At 40.5% G+C, this 22469-nt stretch overlaps 1 protein-coding gene across 2 annotated transcripts in view; it reads left to right on the top strand.

The window, feature by feature from the left end:
- The window catches only part of LOC113167221 (plexin-A1-like), a 204228-nt gene that overhangs the window by 135240 nt on the left and 46519 nt on the right, over window positions 1-22469 (top strand). For both annotated transcript variants that reach the window (XM_026367642.1, XM_026367641.1), the window contains exons 10-13: window positions 2891-3091; window positions 11936-12032; window positions 16384-16607; window positions 21803-21954. In XM_026367642.1, the coding sequence (XP_026223427.1) occupies window positions 2891-3091; window positions 11936-12032; window positions 16384-16607; window positions 21803-21954 (674 nt within the window). The remainder of the gene's footprint in view (window positions 1-2890; window positions 3092-11935; window positions 12033-16383; window positions 16608-21802; window positions 21955-22469) is intronic.

Here is a 22469-nt window from a genome sequence, read left to right as displayed (position 1 = left end):
TTATCTTATGGTTTATCTCTGCTCATCCTCTGCATCACTGTTTATCCCTGACTTTCACCGCAGTAAATTTATATCTCAACGAGGCACTTCTTTCGACGTGGAGAACTGGTGATGGTGCTAGGGATTTTCCTGTTACCACTAATCGCAGACTGGCTGTACCGGGACGCTTCCAGATGTGGCGCTGTGTGTATTTGATGAGAGTTGTTTCTGGAAAACGGGGATGCACGTTGAGTTCGCTCTTCAAGGTTAAAAAAAAAGATGATAACAATAGGGGGGGAAAGAAAGCTACAGAGAACATAAAAATATCAATTGTGAGTGAGAGGAAGAAAGAAAAGAGCGGAGTGAAAGCGAGGGATTAGAGGAATCCCCCTGGTAAAGAGATTGTTGTTTCTCATTGTGTAGAACTGCTCTGCTATCTGATGCAGACTCAGCTCTGACACCTGTCACCACTCCTAATGAAACTGCTCCCACAGTCTTCTGCTCCCGAACCTTTTGTTCACTCTCTCCCTCCTTTGTGTGTGTTTCCCTCTCTTTTCCCTTTATGTATTTCAGAAATTGTTAGTCTTTGTAATGTCTGTGGGCCCTGTGTGGGGTATGCCTTTGTATGTGTTCACACATGTTTATTATCATGGTATGTAGAGGAATGCGATGCTGTGCTTTTTATCTGTGACTCTGATGCATCAGTAATGAGGAACAGACCATAGGATAATATCCACATGTGTGCATATTCATGTGTGTATTATTATTAAAGCAACGGGGACCAGATATTGCAGCACAGAGGTACAGATGTGAAGTGGTCTCACTTGCTTGAGTCTTTCCAACATTTACACTGATTGCAACATCAATCTCGATACAACTAGTCACTGATATTCTGACCAGATGTGTCTACAAACACTCGCAAATACACACACTTTCCCGTTTGCTCAGTAGTGGTCATAAAGTGGAGCAAGACAATTGGCAATGATGTCGGCAAAGTGATTGTGCAGAGACCAGTTTACATACATTTAGCTGAACACTACTGATCGGTTATGAAGTGCATCACTTGTGGGCTCAAAACCAAAACAAGTAGCAGAAAGCTCAGTGTTGTTTGATCATTTATCAGAGTCACTTGCTTTACATTACTGCTAATCTGAAGAGTACTGATTAATATACATAGACAACAGAAGCATTCGTATATTTGAATAGTTTGAAATGTTTTTGTCTCTATTGTCCACTTCTATGTCTCTTTCTATATTATACAGCACCTTCCTTTCAAACTACATACTACTACTATATTGCACCTAACACTGTGGCATTAATCTGATCACTTTCAGCTGTAAGGGGGTGCTTTAGTAAAGGGAGTAGAAGTGTCCTGCATCCTTTCCGCCATTCCCAGGGCAATCTGGAACTTGTTACCAATGCTCCATTAGACAGTAGCTCAGCAAAGAGCAAACTGATATGGAGAAAGGATGTGGCTGGTGGTCTGATTTAACTTCAGGTATTCATTTCTGATTAAAAAAAAACTGCAGTCCGCACTAATGTATCATTGCAGATATAAACTTTTATTATCATTATGGGAAAATTATAGTTTGCTTAATGGTGCCTAAAGTGTAATATAACTTTATTTATACTTTTCACTTTGGTGTCCTCAACTCAGGATAAATACTAAACACACATCAGTGTAGCTATAACTAGTTCTGTGGTAATTACAGACTTTATGATATTCTAGAGGCTCTATTTACACAGTTATGTTGAAGAAATGATCTTAAAAAAACTTTACGTGCAGTTGAGTTTTCTGCAAACATCTCTAACATGTTCGAACGATACATTATAAGGTAAATTATGTGTGTGTCACTTAATCAAAGCAGTGTATTGAAACTTGTTTTTATCAAGACATTGGGTTAATACTGACAGAAAAGTGCTACAGAAGTAAATAATATAGTACCAATTCCCACATGTGAATATAATGTAATTACATTTCATTCATTAAACCAGTTAAAAACACAGAACAAATTATTCTAGAGCACGAGCAGTGACTGAGCATGGATTCCAGATGACAGTTGCATATTGTCTTTTTATTTGCTTAGAGCTAGAAAAAAAAAAAACACTTAGAGATTTCAATTATTAAGCTTCAATTAATATGTACAAAGCTTCTGTTTTAGCCAAATTTTTATTGATTGAAGAGCAGAACGAAGCTGCTTAATGGAAGTGCTGACCCCAAAGTTATCTCCCTATCTAATCCTAAGACTGTAGCTGTTTTACACTACAGCATGGCAGAATTAACTGTCCATGTTCCTAAGAGACGCTGTGTCTGGCTCTCATTTTTGTCCACACTGACAGAATTATAATGTTCTTTCATGTACTCTTTTAGGGAAAAAAACATGCCTAACATCCATAACAGCCTCATTAATATGGGGAAGGGCTTGATTCCAAAATGGCATGTGCTCAATTTGACAAGTGGCTGCCATATTCAACATTCAGTGTTATAGTCATAAATAGGACAAGAGTTGATCCTCAAGAGTGTGGATAATTTGTAAGTGGAGGTTTTAGGCTGGTTGATTCTTTAAACACATTCTGCTGTGAGAACAAAGGAGGCTGGGATGCAGCTTTTTACAGCGTTTGATACGGCAAGGTGAAAGTGGATTCATAATTATGGACATAAGGGAGCTCTGCAAGGCCATCATGCCAAAATCCATTTGGTGGCCTTTGTAATTCACAATTACAACTTGTGAGTTTGAATTAAAAGCATGTTAATGTGTCTTAGAGGATACTGAATGTGTATTTTATTCTGTCAGCGTAGAAGACAGCATGTGCAGAAAATTCCCACCCACATTTGCTTCTCATTGAGAGCTCATTCTTTTTCATTTTTCAAGTCATGTATCAGTGTCTTTGTTCTTTTTTTAATCTCCAGGAGTGTCCTCAGATCCTGCCTTCCACCCAGATCTATATCCCTGCTGGAGTTATGAGGCCGATCACCCTACTGGCCCAGAACCTGCCGCAGCCTCAGTCTGGACAGAGGAACTATGAGTGTATCTTCCACATCCAAGGCAACACGCACAGTGTCCCGGCTCTGAGGTTCAACAGCACCAGCATACAGTGTCAAAAGACCACGGTAAGGCTAACCAAACAAACACAACCTGTTTTCATGTATACATAAGCTTTGCAGTTAAATTACACCAGATTACGGGGGTGAAATCCCTTGGGATATCCCCGGTCCTGATCAATGTGAGTTCATATGTTGACTAAGAGAGTTTTTAATCACCATTTCTAATCAACCATCTCTCTGCTCTGACCAACTCCAGCTGTTTTATATATCAGAAAACGCTTGATGCAGGACAACCATACTGGTTTAATCATGACAAGGCATTACAGCTGGTTCGCTACACTGTTAAACAGAGAGACCGGCACTTATAGACTGTTGTGGCAAAGATTTGAAACTGAGGCATATGGCCACAGGGACTAGCTGTCGCAAATCCACTCTCTCTTCATTCCCACTACTCATTCCTGACTCTTAGCCCTCAGTCAAACTGTCCCCGCTAATAGGGAGCAACCGTTTCAGCAATGTTAATTTCCTCAGCTCCAATCAGGGCATGAGGCAGAGGGGAGGCATTTTAACGACGCCAATTATGACTTACTTAATGAGACATATAATTAACATGCAAGCCACAAACCACATCTCTCGCTCACAGTCATATGTCCAATAGTGAGTCCTTGCCGTTAAAAGGCATGTATGGTTTTCCCAGCTTCTTCTGTCGTCTTTTCTTCAGCCTGTCACACACTTGTCAGGTGCTACAGGTCATTTAGCCGGCTGCCACATTACTGCTTGCGGCCACTTGCTGATTTTGAACTGTACCCCGTCACCTACTTTGCCCCCACAAAGGAAAGATTGAGCTTCAGCTTTGTGACCCTAAAGTCATTCTGCCACTGATGTCAGATGGTGACATGAAAATAGTTCTGGGCACTTTATTTAAGCTGATTTCCAAATTGTAATGATGGCTCTTACAGTTCTTTTGTGTTTTGGAAAGCTAATGTGCATATTTAGTGACTTGTGTGTCTGTAATTGCTTCATGTAAGGAAGTGTTCTGTTAGATTTGGGTTGACATTACAAGTTTCTTTTCAAATTTGTCTGACATCAGTATTTGAAATTCCACTTAATATTGAGCTGAATTGATGCACATCATGTTGGGAATTAGAATAAACTGATCAGATTTAAATGCACAAATTCTTTGCTAAAGGAATTCAGCTTTTCCCATTGAATTATGCCTCTCAGGCATGATGTGACCCCTTGTATAAAGTACAGTATCTGTAGTCCATTCACTTTCTGCAGTCTGTTGTGTTCGACTTTTAATTTTTAATAGATTGTATTTTTTACACACCAGGCTTCACTCAGTAAATCATAATGCATAATGCAAAACCATGTTTTAGAAACCCTTGCAAATTTATTGAAAATCAATTGTTAAAGGTCCAAAGGGAACAAGGCCTCGGTTTGTATAGATAGCTAGCTCAATGGATTTAATAAAACAATTAAGATGAGCTTAACTTGTTGACTGTCAATTTTAATTTGAGGGGTTTGATCTGAAATATTGGATGAAGCATGTGAGAATTACAGTACATTACAACTTTATTGAGTTGGAGAAGGGAGTAAACTGCTCATGATCTGAAGCACACCACCACATCATGGTGGAGGTAGTGCAATGTTGTGGGCATGTATTCCCGCCAAGGAAGTACCATGGAACTGGTTCTCAATGGATGACCTGACTACTGACAACAGCAGGATGACTTCTAAAGTGTTAGCTATATTATTCGCTCAGACTGAGGCAAATGCTTCATAACCTACTGGATGATGCTTCATCATGGACAATGAACCGAGGCATTATATGAAAACAACCCAGAACATTTAAGGCAAAACTATTCAATGATCTACAATGTCCAAGTCAGTCACCAAACCTGAATCCAACTGAGCAAACACCACCAAAAACTAAAGAGTCTAAACAGGATGTACCATTTGGAATGCCACGACTTTGGAGATCCACCATTCAGATTTAGATTTTTAACAAACTTACAAACTGTCTAAAATCATTTTTTTGTTTCATTATTAGGGGTTAATAAATATAGACAGATGGGAAAATAATCCAAATCAACAAAACTGTATGTATGTGTATGTATTATACCAAAACGAAGGAGTCTAAAAACTTACATACTGTGAAGCTTGACTTCCAATATTTACATTATAACACCATAGTTTCTAAATATGTACATTTATAATCTATTATTTGAAGACCACAGATGTATGTAAGATATTTTTATTCACTCTCTGTTGGATTTTGAGCATGTTCTGAAAGCCTCCCACGCCTCCAAACACAAGCACTTACTCCAGGAAATAGCAGTATGCAGTTTGCATCCCCAGTGTTTGATCCACTCATACACACTCATTACTACACCAGTACCACTGCTGAGATTTGCTGATGCTGGAGGACAGAGACCTTCCTCAGCAAATCTCTGATTCACTGGCAAAGCCGAATGAATGCACACACACACACATACACATACACATACACATACACATATGCACACATGCACATACAGTACATTCATTTCTTCGGTGCACTCTAATGTTTAGTAAAATCCCAATGTTCTCTCTGCAAGTGGGAGAAAAAATAGTAAATATACAGGCCTGAACACAACTTTGCAGCTGTTAATGAAGCTTGACATATTGTGGGCTCAAGTGTGTGTGTGTTCCCACTTGGGCACATCCATGTGCTTGCTGTGAATGAGCCTCCTTCCCCACCATATCCAACCCCTACCGCCCGCTCCTCCTTTCGTCAGGTGGGACTGTGATAGGATCCAATTAAGGAAGCTGTAGATAAAATGATGATGAATTGCAGCGATGTGATAGACTGGCAAATACACACACACACACACAACACACACACATATGCCTTGTAAACCAGTAAAACAGAAAAGAAGGAAGCAAAAACACAAAGAGAGAGCCAAAGAGGAGGTGAGGGAATTAGGAGAAGACAATGAAGATGCAAACAAAGAGTGTGAGTGGATGAAGTAGGATGAGGGAAGAAAGAATGAGAAAAATAAAGGAGGGGAGGAAAAAAAAGACTCAGCTTAGCAGGCAGACTGGGGGAAACAAACAAATGAGGGAGAAACAGATGGAGACAGAATGTATGTGGAATATAAAAGATGTACAAGTGTGAGAAAAGGAAGCTAAAAGAAAAGGAAATCATGATCCATGCAAAAGGGAAACTGCTGAGATTAACTGGAACAGCAAAGGGTGGAAGGACAGTTTGGACAAAAGGAACTGGGTACGAAGTCACTGGGCTGTTCAATGTTGGTCTTCAGATTTACCTCTTCAGCTGTACAGTACAGTATTTTTTTCTGCATATGACCATCTGCTGCCCCCAGTTTCTCCGTTTGTATGGATAGGAAACTTGGTGGATTTGATATAAAACAATTTTGTGTCATATTTTTGGTGCTGTTGGGGAATATTTGGTTGGAAAAGGCATAAAAGGCAGGCACTTTTCCACTCAACAGCTAGGCTTTGAGCACCTTCAACAGTAGTTTAAGTGCCTTTGGGCGCCTTTGGGCACTTGTAAAACCATACAAGTGCTAATATTAGCCAATATTGCTACATTGTGTTGGAGATTTCTGCTGTATTTCTCTTGCTCTTGCACACAGTAGGTTATAAATTATTAACACCTATTTGCACACTTGCATTGAGTTATGTTATCAATCACAGTAAACACCCGAATTTCATATTTTGTCAATTCTACACTACTGTTGCATGGTAATGCAGTTTGAGTGCAGATCAATTTAAAAAAAGGGCACATTGCATTACCCACGTAACTCTGATGAAAATGAATGCTGACTTGATGTTCACTGTGATGGATTATACAAATTAAACAAGTTTCATGCATGCTGTGGGAATTTCATATCGTACTGAAACGGTGCACTGCACCACATGGTATTTTACACATTTACACTGAGTTCACTCATTAGGAGAACTAGTACTCAGCCTGTGAAAACTATTTTAGCATGTCCTCTGTGGCTCTAATGATGTCTAATGATGAGGGTTGTTGGATCTAGTGTTTTTTCCTGTGTACAAAGCCAGAAAACCTTATAAAATCTTAGATTTTATAGTTTCTTTTTAAATGTTTACAGGGTTTCAAGGATTTTATTGATTGAAAGTTTTGCATGCATGTGGAAAATTATAATTAACCCTAGTAATATTTACTGTACTATAGGTAAAAACTGAGAGAAATGGTTAAAGTAGAGACTCACAAAGATCCAGCTATGATTGAGAACCTGTACACTGGTTACCATTGTATTCAGTATGCTCAGAAGGCGAGTGTGTGTATATGTATCACAGCTGGCTGTGACTAGGACAGTAGGGTGTAATAAATCACAGAGAAAATTAGCCAGCAGTAGATGTACACTCATCCATTCAATCTTACTGTCTCTTTGTGCATTATTTAGCTCCTCGCCAAACACTGAAACATTGAACTTGCATACTCAAATACACCAGGGACACAAAGTATGCATGAATGCACACGGGGACGCACACAAGAAAACACACACTGCTGTGCACGTAGACACTCGCAGGCACACACAGATGCATGCAAGCAGCGTGAATACTTACTGGTTTGTTCATGGGAAAACACACACACACATTTTCTCTCCAGGGGTTTGGAACCCCAAAGTGAAACAGACATATGGAGATTCTCCACATGATCCTCTTCCTAATCATGTGGAGCAGACGGAGACTGTAGCATCAGCAACAACCAGCAACCTGCTTTACATGATTTATTACACTGACACATAGGCTATCAAATGCTGTGTGCATGTGACTGTGTGTGGATGAACTTCCCCTGTAAGTCCATGCATCTGACACAGTTTTTAGGAGGATGACAGACGGTGTGTGTTTGTGTGTTCACTGTCTACAAATTGGTCTAGACTTGGCACTAGTCTAGACTTTTCCCAACTTAGGAATCACAGGTATGCCTGTGCTGCACAGTACACTGGGAGTGTGCTTGTGCAACTCAACTTCCTTCAAAATACAGGACCAATTTGCTTATTCAAATACAGTTTGAAACCGTAATCAATCAATTATGCTACTGTAATGACGAATTCAGGGTTAGTGATGAACAAAAGCAAATGGAGCTTGGTTTTGGAGTTTGATGGAGACTGATTAAAATGTTTAATTTGAAATGTTCTATATAAAATCCTAATCTAATAAATAACCAGTAACTATTTTTTTCTTATTTTTTATTTATTTCTTACTACTTAAGTACATTTTAGTGAAGAGAAATGAACTGAACTGAGCTGAAATGAAGGACCTATGTATGCTTGCAGTGTATTTTTAACACACGCTCAGGTATCCGTCAACATGACTAATTACATGAGGGTGACCTGCACATGGATTCACACACATATGCACACAGCCTTCCCCCCCTCCCCACCCCACCAGGCAGCTGCTCTGTTTTGTTAACATCGGCAATTTTTAGTTCACACACACACATCCAAGCCCGACCACGCACATTATCTCACACACACACACATACGCACAGCAGCCATATCTATTCATACAATCCATGGAGACATGCAGTCCATGGAGACGATTCATGTAGCGAGAGAATAAACGAGTGCAGCAGCAGATAACGAATGAACTCGAGCCAGGCTGGTGTGTTACTGTAATGAGGCCAGGGATGGCTTTGTGCTCACCTTGTACTTTTTACACCTCCTCCCCTCCCTCTCTTTTTTTTCTCCTCCTGTCACCTCCCCTCCCTCCATTGTCCCCTCTCAATGCCCCTCCTCCTCTCCACACTCTCCTCTCTCTCTTATCTCCTTGTTTAAACTTTCCTTTCTTACACTGTCCTCTATTTGTTTTTGTCCCATTTGCTTTTCTCTCGATCCCCTCCACCTCTTTTCCTCTTGTTGTCATTCCCTCTCCTCATTTTCCTTTTTGCCTTTCATAATCTCGACTTATCCTTTCCTAATTCCAGTCATTTTCCCTTATCTGCTCTTTAGCTGTCCTCCACTTGCATCCTCCCTACTTTCCTTTTTGTCCTTACCCTCTGCTTCCTCTACTTTCCTCTGCTCTGCTCTCCTCTCCTCTTCTCTCGTCTCCTCTCTTCCCTAGAGGGGCTACACTATGAGTTGGCTCAGGTAGATTAATTACATGCAGTGACATGGAGGAGCTGGCCAGAGGCTTCAGTAATGAGTCTGATTACTCATCTCCAGCAGCTCCGGGCACTCAGGGGAGAGAAGTCAGGACAGCATGCCAGCACAGGGCCACTCTGTAGGGGGAAACCAACTTTAACCTACAGGGTTCCACCAGTATAGAGTTTTTAACCACATGGGTGACACCACTTAAAGTTCAAAGCTACACACACCGAGAGCCACTGAGATACTGAGAGTCAATAACTGTTCAGTTCAACAAGTCAAATGTGTTCCCAAGAGAAAGCATTTCAACCAGTTATGTGAATAAGCTGCGGGTCAGCAGGACTAAAACCCAAATATCTAATCTGCAGCACACAAGAGGAATGCCTAGTATGGAAGAAATCCTACATGGAGGCCAAAGAGGTAACCCAGAGTGGGATGGCTGGGAGACAAAAACATAATTAAATGCAAGAAATGTGGAAAACATAAGCATGGATAATAAATCATGAAAACAAAAGACAGCAACAATTCCTCATTAAGCCAAGAGAAATGGATTGCCTTTTTTTTACAAAGGTGATTCTAGGTAAAGCATCCAGTGTTCTCAGTCTGTAAGTCCAAGTAAATGGGAAGCGAAGCTGGAATAGATTCCTTAAATATTATTTTTGGTAAAGCATTTGACTGTATTTAAGAAAAGACCTGCTCATTAGCTAGGGTTGATTACAAGTCATGTCAATATTACAGTTAAGTGTTATTCTTCCTGCACCTACAGGTAGTAGAGAACAAAAATCCCATCATTGGGATAAATACCCATTTTGTAGTTAGAGGATTCTCCACTCTTGCTTTTGTAGCACTTATTATTCAAACAGCAAGTCTTTTAAAATGTTCGTGTATCGGTAATTTCTTCAGAAGCGTACCATAATTAGATGTACTTTGATGGCAAAGCCATAATCAGGATGTCTGTCATTTTCAAAAGGTGACTGTCTCCTTTTGGAAGGGTCTGTCTCAGCTAGACATCTGTCTGTCAGGAAATGTAAAGTATACTTATACTGAGAAGATGAAACACTCAACAATACCTGTTCAGTTTGTCCAAAACTTTGGCTTCAGCACAATTTATGACTTTCTTCTCAGCTTCAGATGTATTTTTGTTATTCGTAATGGAAAATCAAGGTGCTTCACATGAGGTTTTAGCTTAATATCCATACTAGAATCTCTTCAAATAGTTTTCCCTCTGCTTCCTTTCCTCTTATTTTCCTTCTTTTTAGTATTTAACCAGCTTACAGGTCATCTTTTACTCCCAAATATCCCCAGGAAGCAAGTTAGACAGTGGGTGATGGGCTCATTTTGACTGGGTGGCACCGTGTCACCGTGTCAGGGCTGTGTCGGCGTTTTAAACCATGTGACAGTATGAATAAAGCATGATGTGGCAGCCAGCTTGGTGGGCAGGGGACTGACAAGAGAACAAGCTCGCCCAGTGTTTTGGTGACGGCAGACAAGTCGAATCTCTTAAAGTTTAATGGAGGCCACACGGCAGAGAGAAGAGGAGTTGTGGGTCTTGCGGTTTCACTGGAGTTACGAGCTGCCGCACACAGGCCTGCAGCCAGTGGGATGTAATAGTGATGCAAATAAAGTCAACAGCCTACCTAATGTGTGATGGATTAGTGTCACATTGAACTAGTGGGATGAGGATAAGACCAATCAGCACTTGTTTTGTGGCCTAAGACTGTTTTGGTTCAATCCCTGTGCTCTGGAGCTGCTGACCTCCTACAGTCCTGTGGTTTATCTGCGCTCCTCTCAGCAACACTTCCCACATTCCTTCCTCTGTTGCTGCTCACAATGTCTTTGTTTTTCTTGTTTCCCGTGTTTAAGATCTGAAATAACACCACGTTTCACTTCAAGAGGTTTACACGTATATTAGTAGCTTATCTATTCTGCTGCTGTTATGCATTATTTAATGAGCCCAACGATTTTAGTAGCAGTTTTACTAATTCTGTCTGTATGTTAGATCTGCTAGATAACCGATTCTACTGCCCTCAAACTAGCATCAAATAAAACATGGTTAATGTTTTATTTTGTGTTAAGTGATGATGGAAAAAAAGCTCAACTTCTGTCTAAACATTATTGAATATGTGTCTTATTCACCCCTCAATATGTCTGTTATTTGAGTGATGGTACTGAGTGGAGAAAAGTTTGACCATATCATTAGTCTGTGTGTCTGTGTGTGTCTGACTAAGGGCCCAATGCCCATATGGCATGGTCGAACCCTGTCTACCAAATCCAGTGTGTCACGGAGCAAATTGGAAATGCCAATTTCACTTTACACAGCTCCCTATCTTATCTCTCCCTTACCCCCATCCCACCACTTAGCTCATGTGTAAATGAATAAGGTCCTCTCAAATGTCCGCCGGTGTCCGACTTCTGTCTGCTTTCACCGTTCACACCACCTCCTCCACTTCTTTTGCTCTTCTGCTCATCCTTTTCCCCATTTTCCTCCCATCACCTGTTCTGCTCTGTCCTACTCTCCTCATTTACTCCTCTCCCATCCCATCCCCGTCTCCATTCTTCCATGCTCATTCAGCTGTAACCTATCTGTTATTTCTCTTCATGTATTTATGAAATATGTCTGTTTTGGTGGATATGGATTTATGCATGCTCGCTTCACTGTCTGCAATGAACAAACCAAGTTAAATCACAATGCAAATGAAACAATATTGTGTACAATGCTCAATTTGCATTGAATTTATTAGAAATTTAAACAATTTCTGTCTTTCTGTTTCTCTCGCTGTCTCAGTATGACTACGAAGGTAGTGACATCAGTGACCTACCAGTTGAACTCTCCGTGGTGTGGAATGGAAACTTTGTCATTGACAACCCCTTCAACATTCAAGGTAGAATATCTTCTCCTCTTTTTCTTCTTCTGATCTTTCATTTTTAATGCTCATCTCTCAAGTCGGTGGGGCATGCAGGCATTGTCGCTTGGCAAAAATAAATAAATAAATAAAAATGGATTGGTCCTGCTTGTTTATCTGTCTGTAACGATTTTCTTTTAACCAACAACACCATGTGCAGTTTTTCCCCCTCACAAGAAATCAGTAATTTCATTTTCCACAGCGATCAGGGAGAAAGGTGAAAGTTTGCCGTCCATTTAGAAAAATGCTATTCTTGTCTTTGGGATAAAAGCAGGGCAGAGAGAGAGTGATGGATGGATGGCAATGAAAACAAACACGCACAGAAATTAATAGGGATGGACTTTTGCGAGGAAGACAAACAAATAGAGAAACTAATAGGAAGACGAAAGGATCAACAGGAAGAAAGATGGGTGGATGACAGGTTGATAAATGCACTGCGTAATGGCGAGGGGTAGATGAGAATAAAGGGATTGATAAAGAAAAACAGAAAGCGACACGGAGGGATGTCATTTATTATTTTTAATCGCTATTTGTGCATGAAGTGGAAAACAATTACCAACTGCAAATTCTTTACCAAGTGTAATATATTGGGTGGTGGAGGCTAATGATTTTAGACGTCCCATTACACAAGATAATATAAGTCTTGCTCTCAAGTGTGTCATACAGTCTTTTGCTCTGTATGTGCATGTCTACAGTCAGATTAACTACACCGCTCTACTCTTTTCTTATCTATTTTTTTCTATCCTATTCACAAGTCATTTCAGTCTTAAAATGACACACATGCACATTACACATGCACATTTTAATCTCACATGCTTTGTGTTCTATCTGACCTCATTTTGATAAATGTCAGACATACAGTTCATTTTGCAGATTGCTTGGAAATTAGTTGCTTATCGGTCGTGACCTAATTCTTCTGCCTTTGTTATTTTGTTTAAAATGTTCTGTTTTAAGGTTTTCCTTCGCTGAAAGATCATCTCTGGGGATTAAACATCCTGTGTTTAGCATGTGCTGTGAAGTATTTTAGCTGCTACGATATAAATAATCCCATTTCAATGCTCTCAAGTCAAGGGATCCCATAGTATAATCTACTGTATTGATCTGAGTATTGTTCCTGATACGAGGCTATAATTAGTGAATAGTTTATTTACTACTGGTAACACCATTTGTTCAGTGAGTCAAGAAATTATGGACACCAGCATTCATGTTTCATATAGAATAGTTTTCCTCTTAACTCAGGTAAGAGGAAATGTTTACCATGAGTTGTTGCAGAAGTACCTCCCTGTGTCAACTCGGTGTATACAATGGTTGGGTTTAGACTTTTTTTATTCTTATTGATACAAATCTTTTACTAGCTCGCTAATGAAAAAATCACTGCTGCAGTGTTTATGTTAGGTGCACTTAAAAAAGTGCTTTCTCTATGTAAATAATAAATGTAGGTAACCTGTCAGTCCATTTCTAATTACCTCTCCCATAAAAACAAAATGAAGTAGAATTAAAAGGCAGTGATGTATAATTTCTGGCTTTGCCTGCAAAGTGGAGGATGTCTGTTGGTTGGTCCACTACTTTCATCCAGATTAAAATATCTCAGGAATCTCATTAACTTTGGTGACCGCCTCGCTTTTCATTTACCACCACCATCTGGTAAAACGTAATTTCTCCAGTAGTTTGATTTGTGCCTAAATACCTGCTTTGTATTTTGTTCTACTATTATCATTGTAACATGCTTAACAAAGATGACTAATGCTGTAAACACTACACCTGCTAGACATCAGCATGTTTGCCTTGTTATTGCAAGCACAGTTATTGCTGCTAGTTAGTAAATGCCCCACATAATTTAGTTTTTGGACCTAAGTGAGCCAGACCATACGTGTCCTCCTTTAAGGATTGTCAGTGTGTGACAAAGGACCTGCATCAATTCAATTCCCATCTAAAATTCTGCAACTAACTTAAATCAATGACTGACAACATGCAAGATATTTGGTGAACCTTAGAAATAATGGGATTTGCTATAGTTTTGGTGATAACTGTTTTCAAATTAGTATTAAAATATAAGCTTTACAGGTATTTAGCACAGTACATTTAGTAGTGTATGACTCCTATACATCTGTTGTTGGTAGGATGTCTGACAATTCATAATATCTAGTAGAATGAAAAAACAAGATTGGAAATGGGACTGAAATACAGCAGTGAAAACACTATTCAAAGACACAATCCCTGCCATTGTTGTAATACTCAATAGCAGCTCCAAATCCCCACATTTCCTCACCGCTCAGCGTTGATATTTTGGAAATAATCACAGTTTACCTTTAAGATGAAAACGGTGAGCGGCGAGGAACTGGGGGATTTGGGAGCACTCTTGCGAACTGTGAAGAGAGTATACTTCTGCACAGGTTGTCTCGAGTTATCTGGATGACTTTGAGTAAAACTTGGAACGGGGCTTTTGACATCCGTGTTTCAGATATGATGTTTTATATGGGGAAGTTATCCAGATAAGTCGTGTAAGAGGCCCTGGGGATGTGTGCCACAGTGAGTGCTTTGCATGTGTCACTGTGGTGTGGAGCTCGGAGAGTTTTAGACTGTGAAATCCAATGATCTTAGAGGCGGTGTGTGACAAGGAACTTGACAAGTATGTTCCTTTATGCAGGCAGCAAACCAACACAGACTTCTCACACAGTGCAACAGTAGCTCTGGTTATGGACGAGTAATTAGTATGAGTCAACAAGTCCCCAGTGTTTTACCAGGACCATCAGTCAGTAACGTTAGTCATCACCGCCTCAGTAGTGATTTTATGGTTATTTTGTCCTAAACCTTCACAGAATGATTATACTTTATCAGTCCAATGAAATGCTTATTGTTCAAGGTCTAAAACTCCTTAAAAACAAGCATTATAAAACCGTGCTCACTCATATAAATCTCATAAAGACCTTCTCCTGCTTTTCTCCTCCTTTTTCTCTCCATTCTCCATTAATCCCCCCCCCCCCCCCCCCCCCCCCCCCCCCCCCCCCCCCCACCCCTCTGCTCTGTCTCTGTCTTTTTCTTTCTGAATTGGAGCTGTATTATCCGTCTGAGGCAGAGCTGCTCAGCGCTGACCCGGCTTTGCCCCGGTGTAAAGTGGAGATGTTAATGTTAATTAAATCATTCATTTGGCTCAGATTAATTAGCGTCGCGCTACTTTTAAGCCGAGCCGTGGCTAATCAGATTAGGGCAAGAGAAGGGCCGAGGCGGGCAGATGGATCCAAAAGAAGCTCGCTTTGAAGTCCGGCAGCCGTCTGTCTGCCGAGGAGGAGGAGGAGGAGGAGGAGGAGGAGGAGGAGGAGAGGGGAGATTCTTCCACATTCAGTTTTTTTCCTCCTCTCAACTTCACTGCATTTTAAATCTGTTTATCTGGTGTGACAGCAGACAAACCTGCCTGCAGGTTTTGGCGTTGTAGTATCAACAGAGATAATTATGATAGAGGTTAACAGAAGACACATGCTAAACAGAAATCAAACGAAGCTATCCATTTGCCTGTCTATTTTGCTCTCTTACTGTATTTGCACTTGACTTTCTCTCCTCTCTATTTGCTCGTATCGCTGCTCGCTCTTCTCTCGTTCTCTCACCAGCTTTAATTTCATAAAAATTCTTGTTGCTGCTTTGTTAACAAGCACAGCTAACATTTATCCTCCCCCTCCTCCCTGCTTCCTTTCATCTCCCTCTCCTTTAACTTCTCAGGTGTTTGAGGTTTTAATTATTTATTTATCTATTTATTTATTTGTTTGTTGGATTTTCTTTTTTTCTTTTTTTACTTTTAATGACTTTTTCCACTCTGTAGAGTTTAGGGAATGGTTTTACACACAACAAATTATCAATTCCCTGCTGGCATTAGAAGACATTACCTGTTGAATTAATTTCTGTAATATCCCTCTAGGTTGCATGTTCATGTTTTTTAATTTTTTTCCCTCTATTTATCTGTGGAAACAGTTATTCTCTCATCATCACAGCCTCAGAGTAGCAATGATCACCTGCTGACGGTTTTGTGTGTTATGTGGGTGATTAACATTCATTTACTCTGCTCTTCTTCTTTCTCTCACGCTCACAGACACAAACTCCTGATTACTTTTTAAAAACTTTTTTTTTTTTTTTGCCACCGCTGTTTCAGATTAACAGTTTGAAGAAATTCATATTAATAAGAAAAGGTTTCTCAAGTAGTCTAGGCTATGAAAGGTAACAGACTTAGAATGGTAGAATTATGTACAGCTATAAGCCCGCTTGAAAGTTTGAAGTGTGTTTGAGCAGCACAAATCATATCATATCTGTGTCTCTCCCACGCTTTCCGTCTCTCAACCAGCCCACCTGTACAAGTGCAGAGCGTTGCGGGACAGCTGTGGTATGTGCCTGAAGGCAGACCCCAGGTTTGAATGTGGCTGGTGCGTTCAGGACAGGAAGTGCTCCCTCAGGCAGGAGTGTACCGGTGGGGGAAACTCCCACCTTCCACTGCAGCTGGCTGAAGGTGCAGGATGGATGCACGCCACTTCTGGAAACAGCCGCTGCACCCACCCTAAGATCACAAAGGTAAGAGAGAGTGAGTGAGTGTGTGTGTGTTTGTATGTGGTGAGTTGACAGTTGTTAGATTATAGCTGATGAAGTTGGGACATTTTCCAAAAGCTATAACATAATGGCGGAAGAAACAGAAGTTAGCATTAGTTTTCTATATATATGAAGCAAAGGCAACATAAGCAAATCATCACATGTAGGGAAGAAAAGAACTCCTACATTCACAGTCGGCAACAACCAAAAGAAACATGTTTAATCACACTCCTTCCAGTGTTACAGTTCTAAAATCACCCACAAAGACAAGCAGCGCGGCTTCTTTGAGTGCCACATCATAATCTCGTCAACTCGTGAGGAGTGTAAAGTCACCTGCGGAGATCCAAGCCTGGTAAACCTTGATAGGCAGTTGCATCAGCTCTCTTTGTTGAAGCCCCTGTGGTCACGAAAGCCCTACGTGTCCTGAACCGAGAATGAAAGCTGCTCTATTTTAATGCGTTGCTATTAAAACACACACATTTTGGGACCTTGTCCCTGCCCTTGGCACAGAAATGGTTTTATTACTCACTGTTACATCAAACTGGTTCTCTGGAGACAGAGGCACATAGAGGTTTATTTGGCTTTGGCTCTTTTTTTCAAAGCGACTTTTAGTTATGTTTATATTTAGTCTTTTTGTATAGTGATAGTTTAGTGGAACGCAGTGGTCCAAATCCAGCGTGTCATATTTATTTTGAGTTTTACTTTTGAATTTTTTACCTTGCTGATAACTAAGGGACTTTCACTAGGTACTATATCACTGTATCTATCCTCATTGTTTTTAAAGTCACCCATTTGAATAAAACCTCAGTTCTTTATCAAATGACTCAGATAAATAAATTGCTAAATGTGTAATGCTAACGTGAAGAAGCCAGACAGACAAAGAAGTCAGATAGTGGAGGAATGTTCTGCTGATCCCTTGGTTGTTCCTTCACGACTTGTCCTGTTCTTGTTAGTAAGCACTGAAAGTAACTGTTACCGACCTGTTGAGCACACACACACACACACACCCACACTCACTGTTGGTCTCATGGACGCACTGAAAACAACTCTGCTGTTGGAAACAACTTTCTGCTGTTTCTCTCCCTGCTGTGCACGAGCAAGAGCAGTCTTGGTGCCAAGTAGCTGTAATTAACCGGCCCGACCCACATTTGTTTGCATTTACAGAGCGAGAACTGTGTACTACCACACTGGATGGATACAAGGGGGACTAGGGGGGCAGTTTTGTAATATGCCAATAAGTGTATTGACTTAGAATCACAGACACATTCTCAAATTGAAAAATGATGTACATGCAGCAAGGTGTTCATATCAGGCTAATGGACATCTTGATTTGGAGACAGTAGATTTGTGGTTCATCTGGTTTAGTTCCCCTCCAGAACAGGCTGGCACCCTAACTATATGAAGTGAAGTAGTAGTGAAGTAGTGAAGTAGTTTTTATGACTACCAATGCATCTATGTCTTTGCCGACTAAGTTTCCTAGTCTCTGTGGCTTCAAATACTGTGATATTTTATTATTTACTGTCTTGATACTGGTGTTGTTGGCAGTTCCCCAAATTTCAAAGCAGAAGCATACCATCAGTGGAGTCTCTCAACAAATTAAAATAGCCTGAGTAGATCCTATCAAAAACAAGAACCCTTTAATAACATCATTACAGACTCCAAAGACCTAAAATCTACTTTTGAGAAAACGGTATGCTCAGTTCAGTATTCCCATGCTTTTCAAACATTTGAACATAATAACTATGCTTATAGATTATTTGTTTCAGGCACTTTTCCCAGGAAAGAAGAGAAGCCATTTTAAATTGAATTCCCCCTTCTCCCAGTTTGCTTGGTAGGATTCTCAAACTCTTTTGTGACCACATAAACAACTTTTTTAAACACTCCTTAACAGCTGCTGGCCTTTCGTGGGTCGTGGGTTATTGGTTCCCACCGAGACCAGAGGAAGATTACCATGTTGCAGAATACACACACACACACACACACACACACACACACAAGCGTACTGTATAAGTTGGATGACAGACATGTAGGAAACCGCCGCTGTAATGCTGATGATTTGATGTGGCTACTATGTGGTAAGAACTGCAATTTACAGGCCACTGCATCACAGAGCGACGCCACACTATCTTATCTCCAGTGGATTCCTGGTGAGTGGCATTTAAAAAAAAGTGACCAAACATAGGAGGAAATTCATTGTTTTAACTGGATCTAATGCTATTTCCAAACCTACACAACCCTATGAACTACAGTACTATGTAGTCATACTCAATTAGCTCTGAGGTGTGTTGAAAAATAGTAAATACTAATGATCAGTCTCAAAGCATGGAGTAGTAACTACATCGCCATTCAGTCTGAATATCTAACTGTTCACTCTGTGGTTCGGTATTTAGTGGTCAGCTGGCACGGACTATGATTGAATAGTCTGCATCCGCAAGCATTTGAAGTTGTGTCGGTTGAAGATCAGTTTGGCTGCTCACAGGGAATAGTTGTGTGTTAAGCCTTGTTAGTTAGTATTTGAATTTGGTTTTGTGGTTTCGGATCACTATCTGTAGAAAGAGGTCTGCTTTCAGCTACAGGGCGTCTGTACTTTACATTTATCACAGAGCGATGGTGTGGACGTGTCATCAAATCACTGCAACATGCATCCAAAGCTGCTTGAGGTTCCACTTCCACATTGCTTGTGGGATCTGCCTCCGTTCCCACAGGCTGACTGAGTACTGGTGATAGTTCAATGGGAATCAGCTCTCGAATGTCAGGGGAATATTTTAATGGTACACAACCATTATGTTCTTTCATTCAGCTACGTAGTAAGTGTAGTCGTCTGGATCTATATTCTGTACCGCAGAAGTAATGTTTCAGATACATTCTGTAGCTAGAGATCAACAATGCGGTTCATTCAAGGCAATGTTTATGTGTCATGAAATATGGACGGCATCTGCAGTTGGTTTGTGCACGTATTGGTTTGCTATGTTGTTTTCGACACTTCAGTGTTCTTCTCAGTGGTGAGAAATGTTGATATTTCCAGTTATTGTGGGAACCATCACACTGAGTACAAAAAGATATGAAAAAGATATGTCCCAGATATCACAATTTCACCTTTTCTTCTCTTAGAAGCATTCAAACAAGTATTAGTGCATGATTCATATTGCAAAGCTCTATCAGTGGCAGACTAACAAAGCTACTGCATTATGTGTGGAATACGTTCTATGAATTCACCTCAGAATAGTTAATTACAGGGATGTTGTTTATGCTACCAAGTATTAAGCCTCTGCTAACCACAGTTTTACTGTTTTATACTGTACAAGTGGTTTAGAATGGAAGATAAATGGAAAGCTGCTGTATAGGGTCTCCATAATGTGCCTTAAAGTACGTGTGCCCTTCCCTGCTGACTGTTGTGTATTGTGAGTTCATAGTGTGACTGTAAATGTTTCCATAGTGTTCACTGGTCCCTTTCTGAAAGCCCCCTTTAGATGATGGTGGTAATCCTTTTTAACAGCACGGCTACTTCTCTTTCACTGATGCCTGACTATGGTTCATCCAGTGTTTATATCCCAGGGCTGGGTGGCTAGCTGATATTGTGTTCTGTGGTAATGTAGCTTCATTCTTCCAAAACCATCTGAAGACTCATTTCCACACCCTGACATCTGTTGTCCACAACGTACCCTAGAGGCTGATAGCTACTCACTCTGGTCAGTGTTTACCAGCAATTGTGTTAGTGGAACCAAAGTGCTGAGGCTCTGCTGGCGCCTGGGGTTCCAACGTGAGTCAGCTTCCAAACAGTGAACCAGTCTGTTCTCGCTCTGTGTCTCTCTTTGTCTCAGCTTCACTCCAGTGACTTTGTTTTTTTTTTATTTTGGACCAATCAAACCCTTAAGTTCTTACATTCAGCCATTACAGTGATTTTATTACAATGCAAACTTTCTGTCTTAACAGCAGACACTGCCTTCCCAGAGCTGTGTGGGTGTTGGTGAAGTTGTGTCTTTGTGTGTATTCATAACAATGTCTGTAGTAACATGATTGTGCCAAATCTATTGTGTTTTTTGCTCTTAACAAGCAAGAGCGTCCAAGAGCGTGGTTTGTCTGGCAATCTGCTGAACACTGTTGGCAAGATTAATGTTAAGTTCATTTAAAAGAATCATTAGGTACTTATATTGAATTTTAAAAGATTAAGTATCCATATGTGATTATTACGTCTTTGAAATTATGATGATGGCATAGGTTTTTGTTTGTAGACATACGAGATGATCTCTCTCTCTTGATTCTGCTGTACCTCAGGGAGCTGCCAAAATTAGAATTTCTAATTGTGCTCATAAGGGCTTTGAATCTTTTATGTGATTTACTGAGGTTGTTGCTAATGGATTTCAGTTAAATATTTTACATTTATGCATTAATAAATATATTTTTATTACCGTCTGTTGTTTGGTTGTCTGTAGTGTAGGAACAGCAGTATGGCTCTATAGTGAGTTTGCATTTCCACACTGCTCAGCCAAGCACTGAAAAAGAACAGGGCAACGGGCAGATTACACATAATTACCTCGTGATGCTTGTTAGGGATTAGTTTTGCATGTGCATGTCCGTAATGCAGTGTGTGTTTGTGACAGCCACCGTCCATCAGTCACCATATTTGTTTTGTCACACCACACCTGTCCTTGTTACAGGATATAATCTGGCTAGATAAATCACATCAGGGTTCGGTGGTCCGACTTTAGCGTTACACCACTGCAGCTCTGGCGAAGAAGCCAAGCTGCCACAATATATTTCAATTAAACTCCCGAGATGATGCCAATTTGGTTCTGTGTGTCAGCATAACTTGTTTTTCACCCTATCTTTATCTCATTTTCTTTGTTTCTCAAAGTCAGGAGAGTTATTTTTCTTCATTTAAACTTCAATCACCCAATATGGGCAGTTCTGTATGGTGTGTGCGTATGTTTATATGGATTATGCCACTGTGTTTTTTCTCTGTGTACTTATGCCTGTGTATATATTTGTTTGATAGTATTTGTACATTATCATGTTTGAATGGAGAAAACAGAATGAATATAATATATTTATGTGAGAATATAAATAACTTTTCCAGGAGGTACACATATTCATTTGTTTCCCCCTTTTACCTTTACCTCCCCTTCCTTCTCCATATTTCCTCCCCTATCCATCCTGACGTCTATCCTCTGTATGTGCAGTTGTTCCCTGAGACTGGACCTCGCCAGGGGGGAACCAGGGTGACCATTCTTGGAGAGAACTTGGGGCTGCAGTTCAGAGATATCCAAATGGGTGTCAGGTTGGGCAAGGTGCCTTGTGTGCCTATTGAGGAGGAGTATGTGAGCGCAGAGAGGTAAGTGAAGGAGCAGAGGAAACACAAACAGGCAGTCACCCAAGAACGCACACGCAAATTGTCAAACATACAAAACTACAAGCATAAACTGTGAAAATGTATGCTCCCCAAGCACAGGGGCACAGATGAATGCATTTGCAGATTCACACCAACAGCAATTGTCTCTGTCACAGAAACACACACTCACGCAGATCTGATCACACATGCACACAAGAACACCAGCAACCAACCTACTACCTCTCTCATCCTGACCAATCAAACAACATTTCGGTGTAGGTGTAGCCCCGTTCAACGACCGCAAAGCACTGATATCAGTGATTTTGTGTATTTGTGAATTCCATCTGTCGTTCCCCTCCATTACTCCCTACATATGCTCTTTCTGTTATTTTCCTCCTCCCTCCGTCCTGACATTTACTCCTCTGCAGAGTCCTACACGGCTGAGGAATTGAGTTCACACAGATCAAACAATCTCTCTCTAGTGCAGTTAGTTGGGAAATGATGCATGTTGAGATAGA

The sequence above is a fragment of the Anabas testudineus genome, chromosome 7 (genome assembly GCF_900324465.2).
Source record: "Anabas testudineus chromosome 7, fAnaTes1.2, whole genome shotgun sequence".
Taxonomy (NCBI): Eukaryota; Metazoa; Chordata; class Actinopteri; order Anabantiformes; family Anabantidae; genus Anabas; species Anabas testudineus.
The sequence above is the reverse complement of the archived record's forward strand: the minus strand, read 5'-3'. Positions and strand labels throughout refer to the sequence as shown.